Source organism: Vanessa tameamea, chromosome 3 (genome assembly GCF_037043105.1).
Source record: "Vanessa tameamea isolate UH-Manoa-2023 chromosome 3, ilVanTame1 primary haplotype, whole genome shotgun sequence".
NCBI classification, from domain to species: domain Eukaryota; kingdom Metazoa; phylum Arthropoda; class Insecta; order Lepidoptera; family Nymphalidae; genus Vanessa; species Vanessa tameamea.
This window is the reverse complement of record NC_087311.1, coordinates 14,428,351-14,448,944: the sequence shown is the minus strand read 5'-3', so window position 1 is coordinate 14,448,944 and position 20,594 is coordinate 14,428,351. Positions and strand designations below refer to the sequence as shown.

The 20,594-nt window shown below is 38.0% G+C and overlaps 2 protein-coding genes across 9 annotated transcripts in view; one reads left to right on the top strand and one right to left on the bottom strand.

Annotated features, from left to right (window-relative positions):
• LOC113397579 (uncharacterized) overlaps positions 1–20,594 on the top strand; it is a 119,685-nt gene that overhangs the window by 10,415 nt on the left and 88,676 nt on the right. The window lies entirely within an intron of this gene.
• The window catches only part of Mob2, a 37,541-nt gene that overhangs the window by 3,095 nt on the left and 13,852 nt on the right, over positions 1–20,594 (bottom strand). For 5 of the 8 annotated variants that reach the window (XM_026636037.2, XM_026636038.2, XM_026636039.2 and 2 more), the window contains one exon: positions 981–1,138. In XM_026636037.2, coding sequence (XP_026491822.1) covers positions 981–1,138 — 158 coding nt within the window. Of the gene's footprint in view, positions 1–980; positions 1,139–1,998; positions 2,404–2,589; positions 2,752–19,078; positions 19,388–20,594 lie in introns of those variants that run through there. The other 3 variants (XM_026636031.2, XM_026636033.2, XM_026636035.2) reach the window with 3 other exon arrangements.

Genomic DNA, 20,594 nt, shown 5'->3' with positions numbered 1-20,594 from the left:
ATGCAGAGTTTAATTCGCCTTAATATTTCTCGTGCACAATAACTAAATGTAACTTGTAATGTTCGCAACTGGACGTTGTTTACACAGCTCATTTGGCCGCGATAATGCGCACCGAGCGCTCTCGTCGCCCCGCCCGCTCGCCCCGCTCGCCCCGCTGGCCCCTCGACCCGCGTCATCAATCACACTCGTTCGATACTATGTTTACATACGTTACGTTTATTTTCCTTAATTATATTACTTTCGAATCTTAATCAAAACTTCCTAACAAAATGATTTTACCACCACCACTTACCATTAGGCGTTACTTACTATTTGCGCGTCCGCCCACCGATATCATAATATATATATTTCCATTACATATATATAGTCTTCCCTTTATAATAAATACTTACATTTACAAACTCATGTCGGTAAATCTTAGGTTTTACTGGAAAATCTTAAGATTTAACTTAGTTCGAGCTTTTACAGTAACATATATATGGTAAGTGGTGGTGATAAAATCCTTGCTTCGCCAATACGCCACCAACGGGATGACCTGTAGTTACCGATGGTTACTCGTGTTGCTGTTTGGCGATGTATATGATAAGTGGACGATACCTAGACGGCCTACCCAGACGGGCCACCACAGAGTAATTTATATTATTTGGTTATTTTCGTATTACATTTCGCTCTAAAAGATAACGTATCTATAAGATAACTTAAACAAGACAAGATTACGAGACAGTATTGCCGCAAGTATTCGGTATCTTAAAAGGCTGCAAATACCGAAGTCCTGGATTCATACCCAGTGTATGCAAATATAGTTATCGAGTTATCTGCAGCAACCCAGAATTGATATCCTGTACCTCAAGGAACAAGGCCAGCTGATGGCCTGGCTTCTGATTATTTTCTGGTCAGCGTTGCGTAAGTAACGACGGATAATTCGTGTACGTCGAATATACGTGTAATGGTATACGGCAGCCGGGCCGACGAGTACTGACTGTGCGACGCGAGCCATTCGTTGTAATCGAGGCCGTCGGGCAGGTCGACGAGCTGGCGCATGTCCAGCTCGGGCAGCTTCCGCTCCAGCAGCGCCTCCTGCAGGTACAGCTTGGGGTCGCCCGCGCCCTCTCCCTCGCGCTCTTTGCGCCGCGCCTTCCTGAAAATAAGTACACCCTCATATTTAATTTTGTGTGACATTTACACAGATATTTAAAAATACTAATAATAAAGATTAGAGAAGAAACATTCGAATGACTAAATGAGTGTCGATGTTGTCCTGTTCGATAAAAATTATCATTTTACTGTTTATATTATTAAAAAATATAGTTGATTATATTTGTAACCAATCACCTTAAAGAGATCATGACGTCGGTGTTTTAGTCGAACTGAGTTATTTGTTTTGATGTTAAAACGAAATTATCTTCATATTTTTACGAAAATTACCCAGACGTAGGCGTATGAAATTACACCAAGGCACAGTTGAAGTTTGTACGGAGAAGAGAGTAAAGAGAATGATATTTTGTAATATCAATCAAAAATACATTAAAAAAACATTACACAAACTAAATTTAATAACTTAGTATACATATCTAATATGGAAGATTCATAGTTTACGTTTACACTTCCAAAGACAACAAGCGACATGTCAGTTTAAAATATTTACATGACGCATTTTTAATATTTGGGTTTTTTATTGTAATGACGAAGTATAGCTTCGGCCAGTAGAGCCTTATTTAGTTCCATCAGCACCTCTAGTTGTTGTTAAAATTATAAAGTATGTATTCGTTTAATATAACTGTACGAGTTATTGTATTATTCAAGCATAACTATTGTAAGTAAGTTAGTTTAATACGACGGATAGTACGTAGGTTACCCAGGGAGTCATTTGATGTTTCGCAACAGAAACTGTATTTGATATCATACAATTCAACAATGTAGTTATAATTGTTTACCAAAAGTATATATTAAGGATTGGTATGTAAACAAGGTTTCCAGACAAACGAATTCAATACTAACGGCCAAAGTACAGCGTCGATAAATACGGAAAGCCAAAACACGAACATCTCAAAGCAGCGGGCCATAACCCAGTACTCGGGCCATGCACACTCGTCACTTGCTCACGCTTGTTCACACTTTTAAGTTTTACTACACTGAGCAGAGAGCCCTTCGCTAGCAGGAAATCAACAAAACTTGACAACTCGTTCGATGAAGGTCACGTATCTCACAAAACGTCACAGAGCCGTATTCGTAATGGTGAACATGCGGAACCTACAGTCTACAACAGGCAGGGCACCACAGAGCCGATTACGATGTCGTAAGACTGTCATGGTCGTGACCGCAATTATTAGTCCATCGATATTCGATCCGTTATTAACGAGGCCCTACAGCTTCACCGTGTTCACTTCGAGAACAAAAATAAAACATCTAAATATCACTGGACGCTTACTATAAGAGTTCGTTTTCAATGAACAATGACATTCACAAGACGCGACTTGACACTCCGACACTCACGCGTTATTTTATTCATTCATTTTTAGATGAAACTAAACTGTGATGCCTTCGACGCCACGATTGCGATGAGAATATGTAATTTATGGTCGGGCTCACCTGAAAGGCACGGCCGAGTAGAGGTACGACGGAAAAGAAAAGAGCACGCCCAGAACCACTGCGTGACACATCACGGGAACTACTGATCGCCGACGGCCGAAGACTCAAAACTGACCGGCTGACCGAGCGCACCGCGCCTCGCCCCGCGTCCCCCTCGCCGTCCACTTTTAAACTTGTCTCTATTACGCACACCCGCGCATACGCTTATCGCCCACGATACTTAAGTTACATGCTATCTGTTTTGTGATAGTGTATATTATGATTGTTGAAAATTAACCGATCTTTACCCAACGTTGCGCAAGCGCAACATTTCAATTTTGTTTCTTTTTATTTCTAAAATAAGAAAATAAATCTATGAAATCTAAGCCAGTCTCGAAAAGAAAATCTACAAGATGGGCTAAAATTATTTTAAATGTTTTTTAAATACAAATACATATTATTTTTATCATTCAAAAACTGCTAATTGAGTCATCTTATGATCGATATATTCATGCAATCATAAAAATATCTTATTTATGATATAAATCCCTTTGTTGGACAAAACTACTTACACATATTGTTTATCTTAGATTTCAAGGAAACATTGCGTATACGCAACGTTGGGAGTGACAATAGTCCGTTGTTATTGCTACTCAGCTTTCATAATATGCATAAATAATGTGTTGTAAATAATGAGTTCTCGCTATTCAAAGAGTAGAAGTTCTTTTATTTTATTAGTCAATCGTTTATAGAGCTAACTGTGTTACATAGTAATATCTAAAAAACGATAAGTTCAAAAAAGATAACTGATCAAATCAGTAAATAAAAAATTGAAACATTATGGCTTGGCAGCGAGCACTGTCTTCTCATGAAATATTGAGTATCTTAGAAGAGGAAGGGAATTTAGAAGATGTCACTCAAATCGATGCTGTGTACATCCCCCCGGAGGTTGACAATCTTACAGACAAGGAAGGCCTAGATGATGACGCGCTAGGTGATTACGACAATATTGTGCCAACTGATATCACTGGAACTTATGAAATACACACCGATTTACCCGTAGAGCGTGAAAATACACAAGGTGAGCTCGGTCCTTCAACTTCGAAGAAACCAAGACTATCAAAGAAGTCACAAAAATGTGTTCCAGACTGGAAAAAAGAACATCTGACCTATATAAATTGTCCTACGAGTAATGAGACAGCAATGACACAAAATATTTAAGAAAGTGTAGGTGGAAAAACACCTTCTGAATTATTTTCCCTATTTTTTAGTAATGAAGTTTGGGAACAGATTATGTTTTTCGGAAACATATACTCGTGACCATAGCCGTCATTTATTTACCCTCACGGTAGCAGAACTCAAAAGATTTTTTGGTATATTATTATTGTCGGGATATCATTCTTTACCTGCAACGAAAGTATACTGGTCGAAAGATGAAGACGAAGAAGAAGAAGAAAAATGTATCAATTGTAAGAAATTGTATGAGTCGTAACAAATTTGACTCTATAAAGGAAAACATTCATCTATGTGATAATGCTGACCTGGATAAAAATGATAAATTCGCTAAATTGCGTCCTATTTTCGATGTAATGAACCAAAAAAATATGCAGTTTGGAATATTCTCACACAACTTGTCAATTGACGAAGAAATGGTGCCGTATTTTGGATGTCATAGTTGCAAGATGTTCATCAAAGGAAACCCTGTTAGATTTGGATTCAAAATATGGTGCTTGTGTAGTTCAAATGGTTATCTGTATCGGTTTATTCCATATGGCTGAAAAGATAGCGACGACAATAGAAATGATTTAGGTCTAGGAGAAAAAACTGTTCTGGACCTATTGTCTGTCATTGAAGATCCTCGCAAACATCGCAACTTTTTTGATAATTTCTTTTCTTCACATAAATTATTTTGCATTCTGAAAGAGAAAGGCTATTTTGCTACTGGTACTATTCGAGAAAATAGAACAATGAATAAAACCTTGATAAATTCGAAAATTGTTAAGAAAAAAGAGAGAGGGTCATTTGATTTCAGCTTTGACCAAAAACATGAAGTACTATTGGTTAGATGGAATGACAATTCTGTGGTGAGTGTGGCTACTAACAACGCAAAAATCGAACCATTGGTTACAGCAAAACGTTACGATAGAAAACTAAAAAAATGGTGAATGTGCCACAGCCCCAGGTTATAGCAGATGATAATAAAAATATGGGAGGCGTCGATCTCCATGATAATGGAATTGCCAATTATAGGATTCGAGTAAGAGGGAAAAAGTGGTGGTGGCCACTGTTCATTAATTTGATAGATAGTGTTTTAGTAAACTCATGGAAGATTTACAATCTGGCAAATGAACGATCTACTTACGTTGCTGTAAGTTTGATGAAAACCGAATAAGCCCAACTTGCACATAATTCGCACTTTTTGAGTAATTCAAGTACAAATTTAGGGAGACCATCCAAAAACGCATTACCTTCCAATATTCGCTTCGATAATATTGGTCATGTCATAGAGGAGCACGAAAATAAACGTCGTAGAAGATGTAGACAGTGTAGAAGTACAACAATTTATATGTGTAAAAAATGTCAAGTACATCTTCATGCTGATTGTTTTAAAATATTTCACTCATGGTAATACCTAGATTATTAGCCTAAGTAAAATATTTTAAATTTATTTATAAGACTTGCTTGTTCAATTTAAGTCCAGTAATCCCAACGTTGCGTAGACGCAACATTTCACGGAATGAAAAATAATTAATCTTTTTTTTAAATATTTTTTTTTCTAAAATTTTCTCTTTTTTGATGTATTTATAAACGTAATAAACAATAAAACCATAAAATATGCATTTATTTTTACCCTTGGGAGTTAATGGGTTAATTTGCAACAAGCGTACTTAACGACGTGTTAGCAAGGTTCGCTCTCGTTACTGGAAATCATTAAATCGATTATAAGGGCGTATATGACAATAATATTGGCTCAAACTAGTAACATAAACTTATAGCGAATATTGTTTATTTCTTGATAATTTAGGTGACGCGGTCTCGGGGCCGATAGGAAGAGTAAAAGTGCGCCGGCGAGCATTAACCTCACTTGCCCTGCTGGGTCGGGCGACGTGCCAGGCCGCAGCTTGCAGCTGTGCGCTCCGAGAGCTAACGAACATTTTATTTACCAGCTTTTACTCCCAGCGAGGACTTAACGATAACTATGCATTGTAATATATACTATTTTCGATTAACACTGGGCATACGATACTTCGGTATGTCCATTCTGTTGCCAACCTATGAAACACTTCTATGTGTCAATCATCGTTTTAATGAATTTAACACGCAGCTTGATCAATTTGGCCTATTCTGATGTTTGATTGCGCGAGCTGACGATCGCGAGGAATGTACACTAGAGAGCAGATGCGTGGCGCACTCGACGCGCGGCGGCTCGCGGCTCGCGGCTCGCAGCTCGCTGCACGACGCGCGGCGCGCGGCGCGCGGCGCTTTCCACACGGAACTCATTACGGACATTCGGGCTATGCGCGAACGACATAACAATTATTTTGTAGACTCAGTCACTGTCAGGGAGGTCAGTGAGTTCGAACTTCATATGCTTCAGCTATTATTTATTCATTTAGAGCATGGTCCGGTGACATCAGTATAGGGAGGAGAGAGCCGGGCCTTCCACACACAATGTAATTAATTTATCTAAATTGTTTTGTATATGTCGTATAAAATGTTACCTGTATCTTACTTAATCAATTCGTCATAAAAGTTTCTCGACAAAAACGTGAAAATGTAATAAAATCAAACATCTGATAAAATTATTTTCAACCTCAAAATTAAAAATAAGAAAAATAAATGATAATGTAAACCCACTCGAACTGTTATAGTTTGCAGTATATCTATCTGACTTCTACTCAAGACAGGGAGCTGTTTCAAACTTCTTTCAAATACTATCGGTACTTGTTTTTTTAACTAAAGTCACCGTGGATTACAAATCGTGGATGACGTTCTTTAAATTACCAGCGGTGGCCTTTGGAGATTTGGCGCCCGGACTCTTAACACTGAATGAATACGGTCTATTTATAGGTAACTAGCTGTTACCCGAGGCTTCGCTCGCGTAGAATATGAATATATATATAAAGTAACTTATAATATTAAGTTAATGTAAGACCTCTTTGTATACCACATTGGTGTATATTACAGCCCTTAGGGTAGAATATCCAGAAACGAATCAACTCATTTTTAGTCGATATCCTAAAAATAAAATTTCTACTTTCTAACTTCAAATATGACGGACCTCCAGACTAACCTGTATACGGAATGTTAACCCAATTTCCCTCCTTAGGCGTAAAATATCCAGAAACGCTTAAATACGTATCAACTCATTTTTAATCAGTGGCACAAAAATAAAGTTTCATGTTTCTAACTTAAAAAATAACGGACTTCCATACAAACGTTCAACCCCTATTTCACCCCTTTAGGGGTAGAATTTCCAAAATTCGTTCCTTAGTGGGTGTCATGATATGTTAGTATATATGTGTACATATAAGTTTTATGCTTCTAGTTCTAAAAATAACAACACTTTCAACAACGTATAACCTTTCATCCCCCTTTTCAACCCTTTACAGCCCTTTTTTATAAATAAAATGTAGCCTATGTCCTTTCTCAGGCTCTAGACTATTTGTATACCAAATTTCATTTAAATCGGTCCAGTAGTTTTGGCGTGAAAGCGAGACAGACAGACAGAGTTACTTTCGCATTTATAATATTAGTATGGATTAAGGGTAGGTAAGCAACTAATGAATTTTAGAATACTTGTGAGATATTGATTAATAATGTACCAAAAAAGTGGGTAACGATTATGAAAGTAATATTTAATTAAACACTATAAAAATAAACGAATGCATTTATAATTAATTATACTTAAAAAAAAAAAATAAGTCAGCCGCACGCGGAATAGATAGGGGTGTGGAGGGTGGAGGGTGGCGTGGAGCGCAAGGCGCAAGCTGTGACGTCACGGGACAGACGGAAGGGGGCATTGATAGGCACCTGTTGCCGACGGCGAGCGGGAGAGACGTCAGCGTAATAATTATCTTGACGCCCGCAGACAAACAGCTTCTCCATACTATATTGTACTACTTCTTGTCCCGGCTGCCATACGTATTGACTTTTGAGCATTTTGAATTTTTTAGCGAAGTAGGATACGATACTTGATTGTCGAAAACCGACCACCGGTTCCGAAATTTACACCTCGGACCGGAGAAGAACAGTCGAAAGAAACTCACCGGGATTTTTCCTCTAATGTCATATTGTACAATTATAATTTTCATCCAATAATTTAAAAAAAAAATTTCGTTATATGTAATAGTCTGAAGGGGATCATCTTCCCGATGTGGATCAATGGTGCAATCAACTAAAAAGGCACTAGTTTTGTAATATCCTTTAGCACAAAAACGCTACTTAACGGTTCTTTAAAAATTTTACAATCGAGTAATTAAGAACTTTTTCTGGAATCCTTTTGTAAAAACGAATATGTTGTTCCACAAAAGGCTCACGATCACGCAGCTCTGTGTGATCGTGTAATTAAAATTATAAGTTTATGCTTGTTCCTAGTGTTTACAATACGTACATCGCAATTCTGGCCAGGTGATAGATTGCATGAAAAGCGCTCTTCGGCATTGAAAAATGGCAATACTATCGGCTGCATTACCCCAGAGGAGAATGCCATTTGCACATTGTACTGTGGAAATAAATAAAATACATTAGGTGTCAACATCAGTCAATAGCATTTTTTTTACCGCAAAGGCAGCAGACCTGAGTCTACTCGCGAATCTATTGATAGGAGGGCCAATTGAGCGTAGAATGTGTAGTGATACAAAGGTATTCTATTGTTTCTGAATATCTCATGCTTCCCCAAAAGTTCATTCGTGTTTACTCGTATTGTCTTTTTCCTGTCTAACACAGTAAGTTATTGACACCAAACCAATGAAATATTTCAGAGAGAACATTGTTCACATCGTCATATATTGAAATACATCTTTTTATTTCAAAAATTAAAGAAGCATCATCAGCAAACAATACGAACTCGTGTTAACTACCTAAGAGATGTATCAAGCCATACCATAGTTTGAAAACAAGACTATAACATTTGATTATTTGTTAAAAATAATAAATATGTATATGTTCTCATTTTATAATAAATATTAAATTAATTCGTCAAGCTGGCAGCTGATAATTTTGACCTCGTAATATATATCATGTTAAAACCCAGCAATACGTCAAGTTTTATTTATTTTTTTATAATTTTCAATTTACAATAATATTTTATTAGGCAAATAAGAAGGCAATTTCTCACCTGCTAACAAAAAGGCGCTGAGGTCTAAAGTATAATGTCAAAAGGACGCAACAGATGGTGTTCCACGAAAATAGTCCCGGAGAGGATTCAGATGGTTTTTCTAGATAGTAACCAATTAACAGAGTGCATTAGTTTAGGTACTCGGGCGTTCTCGGACTGAGCGTTTGCATGAAAACCTCGATAAATAACGTGATCGTTGGGCTCCGGTTGTTCAGTGAGTTCTAGAGCATGCGTGCATTGTAGTCCTGAAGCAATCTTACTTTGATTAAAGCTTATTGCCAATATTTTTAAACGTGTCACCTTCACTTTAACGGCACTCGAAGTGTACGTAGCAGCAACAGTGTAGTATAATACCGAATTTGGCAAACACCGATGAGACTGCCCTGGGACTGCAGTGCGAATATGAATTTGATAGGGATACCCTGAAGGTGAAAATCCTACAGTTCTAGAACTGGCATGTCGTTAGAGCGGCAGTGACCGAAAGCGGTTACCGTAAAACGAAAAGACAATATTTTTACTTAACTCTATTATGCTTGTAGTTATTACATTCTACTACCATTTTGTTTTGTTTAAACGTTAAGAAACACCGAGATATTTTGGTGTTCTACAAAACAAGATCGTATTGATATCGATTTGAATCTGCAATTTACCTACGTTATCGCAACTTCAGCTTTACCTATAAAAACAACGAAACATGAGCGAAATGGCAACTTATTCAAAGTATTACAGTCGTCGTCGTTTCAGCAGACGTCGCTTGGAGACTGAAGATAGCGTGACAGCTACTTTTCTATTTGCTCGACGTGCGTGGGACGACTCGCGAGACATCTACATTGCGTGCACTGATTGTTTAGTGAGCGAAGTATTTTCGTACAACTTACAATTATTTACGCATTCGAAGGGATTAACATTTCGGTATCGCAATAAGATTTAATAAATATAAAGTGGAAACAAAGCAGCACTATAACGTAGTATTTTTCTGTTTTTAATAATATAATATTGATAAAAATTATATCTATATAAAAGTAACAAGAAACAGATTGAATTGAAATAAAATTAGCTTAGGACCGACTCCGTGCCGCGCCGTGATCATGCATGGCTGAATGCCGTATGAATATTGAACAACAGCTGTTTCAAATCCCTTTAGCGTAATGCATGATGTCATTATAACCTTGTATGGATTCTAAGTGCCCAAGCGCCAGCGGCACACGTCGCGGGACATGACGTGACACCGAGCAGGTGAAGCTGTTTCTGTCTAAACACTCAAACAATTTAAATATATTACTTTAAAGCGACATATATATATATGTACAGCTAACTCAGTACAAATACTTTATATAAAGAGAATAAGAAGAGATCATTATACTATCCAAAACAGATTTCATTAGTAACGTTACCCTGAATCGAATTTAGTAAAAGTAATTAATTATGGTCTGAAAACATGCAACGGGAGCGCAGCGGCGAAGAGAGTACTCGAGAGTGGCAACTTCTCTTAAATGAGAACTTCATTGAGGCCTGGGAGGACTGTAAGGACTATTTCTATTCACATCACTCACCTAACTGCCTTGTAAGTTTAGACTACGTATTTAAATAAACTCATTATTAGCTATAAGTGCTCGATGGCTACTACATGGCTGTGGATCCCCCAGGCCTAGGTTCAAATCGGTTCAAGTCAGTAAAAAGTTCTGGGGTTTTCTGTTTATAAGTTCTCATTTATCAAGCACTAAATGGAAGTGAACGTGTTTGGTGCAGTATGATATCTTCTAAGCAGTTAAGTAATGTATAAGATAGGCTGCCGTAGCCGCCATAAGGAGGATTTTGGAACTTCGAGGATAAAAATGATAATTTATGTCTGACTTAAAATTAAAAGATACTTAATTCAAGTAGGCATTTACATGCTATTTCGATTCGTCATTTTACAGAATTGTAATGTAATTGTAAACGGTTTCGAAGTGTGTTTAATCTATTGAAGGAAGCGGCCACCACCATACCTCGTGGCCTCAGCGCGTCGTCGTGGGCGAAGCGGGTCAAGTGACCTAAACCCAAGTAAATCTTTATGACCGCACTCATATCTCAAACAGACAATGCTAATTAATCGAGTATATCCGTTATTAAAGACTAAATGCCTAAATTGATACGTTCTTACGGAAACAATTGAACGTCTCGAGTCATATTGCGCAAGCGTACTGCTCACTACACTGCGAGGCGCGAGGCCAAGTCCTGTGCCTCACCGGTTGCGCTACACTTTACATTTTATAAGCATTTTGAGATTGATTGTGTAACCTCGGGCTTGTTGCTGGATAAGTGTCGGGTCACCTAGCCCTACGAAACGCTAGCAGTGAGTGCAACGTGCTTGTGTCGACACGTAGCTGTTTCCATGGCCCTAATGACACCAAGACTCCGATCGTAACAATACAATCCCAGTATTTTGCAATATCAGTGAAATGCAAGTAATGCACCTTCGCCACGTTCAAAACCGATCGTAACGTAACGCTAATGTCGATATTACCATAAACAATGCAATTGCAATTGCAATCAGCCAATCAGATTTGTCGATTGTCGACGACGACGACGACGACGACGACGACCGACTATATAGTCTAACTATATAGTATATAGTCGTGATAACTTTATAAAATATGAAAGTATAGAAATTCTCCAAGTACTGTCACACGATCACCTACATCCATAAACGTATAAACCGTCACATCGTAGCAACTAAGAGCGCGCTCGGTAGAATACCAATGAAGTAACGGTTGCCGCAACTTAGATATTAACTACTCAAAAGCGTCAGTCAAATCTATCGATACAGTGTAGTGACTATAAATAGCCGTGGACACCACGAAGAGCGATGTGACCATCACGTGGGCTGTCTACTTAACTACCTTCCATATTCAATAATTTTAAAAAATATTATCTCAAATGAAATTGATTAGCTCAGTCCCTGCTGACACTAAGTAGGGGAGAGAGACCTGCAAACTTAAATCAAACATCACCAGAGCGTATGGTAATGAGACATGTAATTTGCCACGGTAATATTATTATGGAACAATATGTCGACGGCGGCTAAGAGAAGTCCATGAAACAAAGACGCGTGTTACAAAAGATTGCTAATGACTTACAATACAATAGTGCCGGAAGTATAGAGTCGTATCCGTTTACTTACCTGTAAAAGAACAGAGAGCCTTTAAGTAGAGAAATTGAATATTGAAATATTTCAATGAAAATTACATTTAAAACGCACATTTTTATTACGAATAGCGCATACATTCATGCATCCAAAAACCTGACTTATATGAATAATATTATTGTCTTCATATTGGTACACGAGTTTACATGACAATACCATAACTCGGTTAGTTATTTGATGTCATTAAAGTTATTTTACAAATATGGCACAATTTGGGAAATGGGATAACGGATCTCTTCAATGACTCGTGAACCGTTCGCTCAAATAAAGGTATATAACGTAACCGATCAAAGGCAAAAGTCTGACGCGGTATAAGCACTGCAACAACACAACTTGTCTGAGCACTTTTACCATCGATCGAACTCGGCGGCTTGTCGTCACCGCTGCGGTGCCTGCTCCACTGCGACTGGTGTGCACCTACGTACGCAGAACACGGTATTCGACTCGAAGCACTCGTTGAACATTATAAGTAAAGTAGCTCGAGGGAACCCGGTCACTGAGTGCACAATGACTGAACTAAAGGTATATTTGCGTGAACTGAGTTGCTATATTTTTGTAGTATACCATTGTTACCGTGGGAATTAGAAAACAGTTTCTGAGTCAACTTTGACACACAGAGTTATATCTACGTTGAATATTATCCTTGTAAAACGTCCTCTTATAATCTTTTTACGACGTGTTGTTATTATTAAAGGATAATATCCGAAAAATACAATCTGACATTGAGTTACTAGAATTGACTCCTTCGAATGGAGGAACTACTATTTAAATTTCAAATTCACAAACACAAATATATAGTCAACAACATAACATCGTGATCCGATATGATGAGAAATTAGTAGAGCGCTTGCTGAGGGAGTCGAAGGGGGAAGGGGGAAAGACGAACGCGGGTGTGACGTGACGTCAAATGGTGTGATCGCCGCGAAGGCCAAGCTTATCTACCACAAAGCCGCGAGTCCAAACCAAACTGCGTTTTGAATATAATGTGTTATTTTTCATGAACCAATGTGACTTTATTTAAATGTTTTGAAAAGATGGAAACATCTTATAATACTTTCCTAGTGGTAAAACCTTCGACTCATATAATAAACATACAACATAGTAAATTAAGGTGATTAACAAATAATATTTCTTCAGTTTTCGATAAGTTATGACCGTTAGGACAATTATTAATTTTTACTTATTCAATATTGTCTGTAAAAATTTGATCAAACCAAATAAATGTATTTCATTCACGTAAACTTTAAAATGAAGCATTTTTGAATAGTCAAAATGTCGACTCTACAGAGGTCGATCGTTCGGTGTTATAAAATAAAAATAGAAACAAATATGTTGTAACTCCAGGAAGATTTTCTGAGAAGAGAATAAATATATTTATACTAGACTTTTGAAATCAATAGAACACGAAATAACAACAATACGGTAACAATTACACGTATCACGTAAGATCGTGATTTACTGGTGATATGTGGTAAAATATCTGATGAGTGGGTGGTACCCGTCCAGACGGACTTGCACAAAGCCTTCAAATATTCTGGAGTATTTTCTAGCGACAAAATTTAATCCAATAACAGTCAATATAATAGCTAGTGACATATTGGTATAATAGATAAATTAGACATTTTATCATCAAAACGCTTTTTCTAACGCTGAGCGTTGTGGTTATGTGAATCCAACTGATTGGCGTTGTGGTTATGTGAATCCAACTGATTGATAAGAACTATGGAAAATAAAAAAAAAAACGTTACATTTCGCAACTTCTGTACATATTACTTGCCGCAGAAGCAGCAGCTGTGATCGTTGGATAGGTTTATTTCCCACTGAACACTTAATTTTTACATTCATTAAATTATACATTTGTTTTTTCTTGGTGATTTCAATGATGGAAACTTTGATGGAAACTTCGCTGGATAATGTGATATTTAAATTGTATTATGTAATCAGATTATATTTTATATCTGTTTGTTTCCCAAATATTAAATAAATAAATAAATAAATGAATATTGCTTTAAGTACTTATCAAAATCCAAAAGTGTGAAGTAAATAAACCAAATTATCTATCTTTTCGATAAAGTCCTTATATTCATCGCCTACATACTTTGACATCTACTTTAATTGATTCAGTAACACAATACAAGTGGCATATTTTAAGAGATGTGCCCCAAAAGCTGTAAGTTATACCTAATGGCGCCAGCACGTGTGAATTTTGTGAGAGATTATATATACAAAATATTTTTTTATATCTAAATAAAATGGGCAGTTACTTGTCATATACTTATCACATGGCAACAAAGTACCATTAGAGTGAAAACAATAATAACGTGACCACACAGCGTTCCTTTATCAATACTGGTCTTGTATCAAAATAACGGCTCATAATTGAACAAATAAAAAATAAAAATTAATCAGATAATATGTTTTGCGGAACTGCGCTCTATTACATCCATATCGGTCAAGGCACACCCGTTCTCCCCGTATGTCTAACAGTCGTATGTATTTTTACTATTACAACTTGATTAATGAACCCTACAAATGTGCGTTTAAATATAATATCTTGAAATATCAAACTGTTTGTGGAAGATATTTTGGAAAGTATCGATTATGATCAGAAAAATGCGTACAAAGAAGAGTTACTGGTAAAGAATTTTAACCGCGTTAGTCGATAGGACGCGCACTTTTCATCTTACACCGTTCAACAATCCGAGGTCATTCGCCACTCAAATTAAGCGACGTGCGCAACAAGACACCACACATGGTCCTCTTTGTATATTCATAGAGCTAGCACTCCTGAGGCGATTTGAAGCGGGCGCTTCTAGCTTCGAGCACGCGTCGTCTCTATTTTCAAGGTAAATGCGCTTAGTTCTACATTTGATTGCGCACTTTTGTCTAGAGTGGACGCACATTGAAAATGATTTATAACTATCGACGAATTCAAAGGTGACCAGCTCAATAATGAAAATAGGAGGATATTCGAATGGGAAACCCATTACTCAGACACAGTTCACATTTGAATTATGATCAATGCAGTGGACGATGTTTATAGACAATAATTCGCTAGACTATTAACCAGTATACATTCTACAATTATAACTTTGTCGAGCGTAGAGTAAACCTATTGACTTCTGACCCGTAAACTATTGTGACTGACTCTATAACGACTAACTTTTTGTTACTTTCCCTCCGTGGGAAATAAAATTTAAGCCTTTCAAAAACATATTCAGCAATTATCGATCACGAATTTGTTTTTATAAGCAATAGTTTCAAACGTGACGTTTGACTAAACATTCCATTAATGGTCGTCGAATATGTATAAATAATAATAATTTGTTACTCGGTTACATTACATTATATTATTAGATGCCTTGGAATAGTTCACGTAATTAGCGGTTAGCAATAATTGACCGTTATACATGCAGTATGTTTCCTCGTCTTCGAAGGTGTTTTGTTTGTGAGGCGCACTGAGTACAAAATAATAGTCCATTGACAGGAGAGTCGAGTAGTTCATAGAGATCGGATCGAGGTCATCTCGAGACCACGACAAAATACAAAGCTTATATCTGCACCCGGCGCAGCGTTAGAGTGGGCGAGTACTGTGGGGGATGGGTAAGGGTAGGGAGGGCGACCTTGGCACTGTCAGCGTTTATCCAACGTTAAAACAAGTATTACAGGTCTCTGAAAGCGTAACTTTTATAAACTCATACTCAGTGACATTTAGTAACAATGGTCATTAATAAAATGCCTATATGAATGAAATTTGATTGAGCGTGGCGTCACGACTGATGAGGTCTATGCGCCAGTTGCATGTTCTAAAAACTAGTTTCTCTAATCGGCCTACATTCGAATGGCATTACGTAAAGATTGACGAAACTGCTAACGCGTACTTATGAGCAGAGCATATGCACCGCGCTTAACACTGTAAGGCTATACTTTTATTAAATGTGTCACTGTTATTATTTGCAGTTTTTAGTCACCGCTAGTGCCCTTTTGCAACAAAACATGTAAACAACATCGAGCATGTCGTAGTTATCGATTGCGGAAGGAGACTGGACTGATAACCCGCTGTCACAGCGAACGCTCCCGCGACTCGCTTTGAATCAGCACTGTGCACCTACGGTAAAGTATTAAACTTCACTCACGGTTCAATTCAATTATTTGCAATAAAATATTACATCGACTAATCCAAATCGTGGTAATAGGTTATCCATCATTCAGAATAGCAAGTCGCAGCGGTCGCTACTCAGCACTGGCTCGAGGGCGGTGCGCGCGGAGCCGCGAGCGCGTATCGGGGCCGCGCGGTTCCGTTACAACTGTACCGAGGGACGCGAACTGAGACTGTTATACAATTCCGGTAAATACAATTTATATCATATGCTCCGTATTTGAGGAACTTCGAGGAAATTCGTCAACATTTAATTGGCTATTTAGATTGGCTATTGAAACACTTCAAAATATTTATATGCTTTATTTTTTTGTGTTTCGTTTGATGATAATACGTGCATTATACATTAAGACTTGTCACAGTTCAGCCATGTAATTGTTTTTAAAGATGATTTTTGTGTGGAATAAATATATTGTTATTTTCTATTGGCCGCTTAAAAAGTATAGATATTTAAACTTGCACATGTTATGGGTCTGTCAACTTACATATATGTTATCACGACGTCAAGACACATAGAGGAATAACATCGTCGCCGAGATTAATTAGAGATACCGAGATAAAAGCGAGTGAGATTCGGAGAAGTATTGAATGGCGCCCTGCAGCACTGCGCCTCTCGAAGCGACGGCGGCGCGGGCGTCGCGAGTGGAGGCGCGAGGACTGCCGGCGGCGACGGCGCGCGCCATGACCACTGTCTAATTGCTTCAGAGGCTTGCTCAAGGCAATGAGCGAGACGCTAATTGACATCGTAATGAGCTCCTCCCGCTTTGCAAAATATAATGAATCTAATCACGAACTACACGAATTCCTACTATTAAACCTAATACAAAAATAACATTTTCGCCGAACTTAAACAAAATTAAAATATAGTTTTATAATAATGTTTTTAATTTAAATATATATGTTTAGTAGAAATAACGTCAAAACAAAAGTTTGTGCAATTTGGCTCGAGTTCAAAACTGACTGCTGTATTCGTTTCCAGTTACAAACGATGGAATTTAAAAGTAATAAAGTATTTAAAACCGCAAAGAAATGAAAATATCTGTTTAAGAAAATAACACGTTCATACTAACGAATTAAAGGTTCTAGCTACAACAAATAGGATCCATCCAGAATCGCGTATTGCCTTCGTGGCTGTGCCAAGCCACCAGCGCGGTGATCGATCCGATACCAGTAGCTGCCGCATAACGACCGGTTCGCGTGTTCCGCTCCGTGCCCTACTTGTGATTATGATTCGCAACTCGCGATTCTTAGCGTTCTCCACACAAAGACACGCTCAACTCTAGCACAAAATTAATCGTATTTTAAATAATAATAATATATCTTGTACGCGATTCGCATCATGAGTTTGATTGCTCAAGTAATTAGAGTTTACTCTTTGATATTCAATACTTCATTTGAGGACTCATCACAAAAAACAGTTAGCAAACATTGAAAATAACTAATTAAAATCTGCACGAATGTGTTAAGTGTCGAAATTGTATTGTATTGTTACGAGGCTCGCCGCTCGCCGCTCGCCGCGCCGGTCGCGTATGGAAATTGCAGCGACTGAACCGTGAGCTCGTTTATGCAACGACGAGAAAGAAGTCCGAGTGATATATGAAATTAAATGCAAGTATAGGCCGACGACTGCAATGAAAATATAAACACATGTGTAAAAAGAATAGCAAATTAAAATTATAACTACGTAACATTAGTAACTACTAGGAACATTCCATTCATTGAGCATCGTCAGATTAAGGGGAGAGATTGCGTGACAGTTAAGAAAACTTCCAGCACAATAGCGCACTCGATGCGGAATGGGAGCGCCGCCTGTTGCGATCGCGGTGCTGACGAAAGTGACCGTAACACTAATATGTGTGTCAGTGCCGGGCAGCCGGGCAGCCGGCGTCACTCGTCGCCCGTCGGCGCATTGTATGGGATCGCACCGCCGAGGCGCCGGACCGGTTCCAGGCCTCGCCTCCGTGCAGTAATTGCTATTCATGACTCCACGCGTGCTGCGATTACATCCAACGACTGGTTCTGACGTGCATCCGTCACACTATCATCTGATTTCACTTGTTGAAATCTGCTTCTAGAGTTTACCTTTTCAACAGCATTCTATTGTTTTGCGTTACAAGTACGGTAAGATGCTCTATTTCACAAACACCTGGCAGATACTTTACTGAGCCAACTAAATTATATTATAAAGATATTATTTCATAAAGCATAGTTTGTTTCTTTCATAACACTCATTGAAGCCAATATTTAGTCCGTGGACACATATTAACGAAGACTGTATAAAATAACGACTATCTATTTCTAATTTTATGGTACATTTTATTGGTTTTATTAATTATATAATAGTAAAAAAAACTGTAATTATTGCTTATATTTAATTTATATTTTTAATAGATATTGTGTGCATGGTGAGACTACCTGTAAGTAGTAGAACTTTTGCCTAGATAATTTTGAAATTATTTTTTTATATTTTGATGTAATATTGTATCTAATGTTGGTGGTCCTAATGAAAATAAATAAATAATAAGGGTAAATACTCTTATGTCTTTGATGTCATCAAATGCAAAAATGTACTGCGGCCGAGTAAATCTCTCAGTTAACAAGAAAATAGACCGCTCTTGAGTTTTTTTTCTTAATTGAGGGAACAATTACATTCGAAATATTAGTACATTACTTAGATTCGTGGTCGCCGCCGTAAGTAGTTTTATACCGTTTTATACCATTAGAGAAATTCACTCAGTACTCTGTGAATTGTCTGTGCCGTGCGTTTCGTTATCATAACTCAAAACATCTTAATCGTCTTACAATTTTAAATTTGTTAACTCACGCAACAAGCCCGCCCAGAAATGCAACAGGACCACCGCTGATCAGTCTGATCTTGCGATGGCAGGAGTCAAAGAGAGACAGACGCGCGTGTGGCGGCGGTGGCAAGCCTACCATTCCGCCGGTAACAGCCGAACGTAACATTTCGTCACATGCCAAACGAACCACAAACCTTGAACACTTTCCACACTACACTACCCTGGCGCTAGAGCGCGACTTACGAAAAGTGATAGCGCGTCCGGCTCAACGAGCATCGCAACACGTTTAACTCGGGCCGCGGTCTGCGCGGGACTGTCGTCTGTCGCTCGTGCACACCTCTCTCCGCGCCGACCCACCCCCTCGGCTCACTCACGACAGTCAACGAGAACGACGTGACTTTGAAAAACAGTCATATTGATTAACTTTGCATAACAGAATTATGAAAAATATTAAATTGTGATAATTATCCACTATATTAAATACTAAATTCAAACTATTTATTACAAAGTATAAATATATTTATCGTTATTGTAGTTTTAAACGAAACATAGTGTTAGCCAAATCAACAGTTATAACAAAATGAAAATATTTTAAACAGTCAGAATTCTGAAGATATAAACGCAGACAACAATTGAGCTGATCAGCTGATCACATAGATTGCGTAATTACATATAATATAAAAGTCATTTTTTGTCTACGACCAGTAAAAATTATAAAATTAGTAAATGGGCAATCAGGAATTTACAGAAATACTAATTATCGGCAGGTAAGTTCCAAGTAATTAACTGCCACATCACGTGTTGCAAACACACACAGCACTTTAAGCAGTTTAGTTACGAACGAACATTGTACAACCGCGAAAATTAAAGACAAACTGATACATCGTGCAAAGTCAATACATCTCTCGGACAAGACATTAATTTCTGCAACAAATATGGGTTTTCCTCCCCCACCAAAACCTCTCTGAACCTGCTCATGGCGGTACCAAGCAGTCCCAAGCAGTCCCACGGCAAGACTTCCTGGACCTGTTCGAGCAATTTCGACCATCAATGGTGACGCGGGCATTATGCAGTCAGCCCTTTGTTTACGCATTTATCGATTGTCTATTGATCAATACATAAACAAAGACCACTTTCAATAGCATTGCGATATCAGAAAAATAACACAGTAAAAGCTTTACCATCTTTCGAAAACCCCATACGGAGAAAGGAGGTGCATTTTATTTTGAGATTGAATTGCAGTTGAGATGAAAAGTATGTGACAGTAATTAGACAAAGATTTATATATTTTTTCGAGACTCCTCGAACGTAGCGTCGTGACACGTCTAGGTTTTGCTAAACAGCAGTACTCAGTATTGTTGTGTTCCGATTTGAAGGGTGAGTGAGCCAATGTAACTACATGCACAGGGGACGTAACATCTTAGTTCCTAAGGTTGGTGGCGCTATGGTGATGTAAGGAATGGTTAATATTTCTTACAACGCCATTGTCTATGGGCGGTGGTGACCACTTACCATCAGGTGGCCCATTTGCTAGTCCACCTA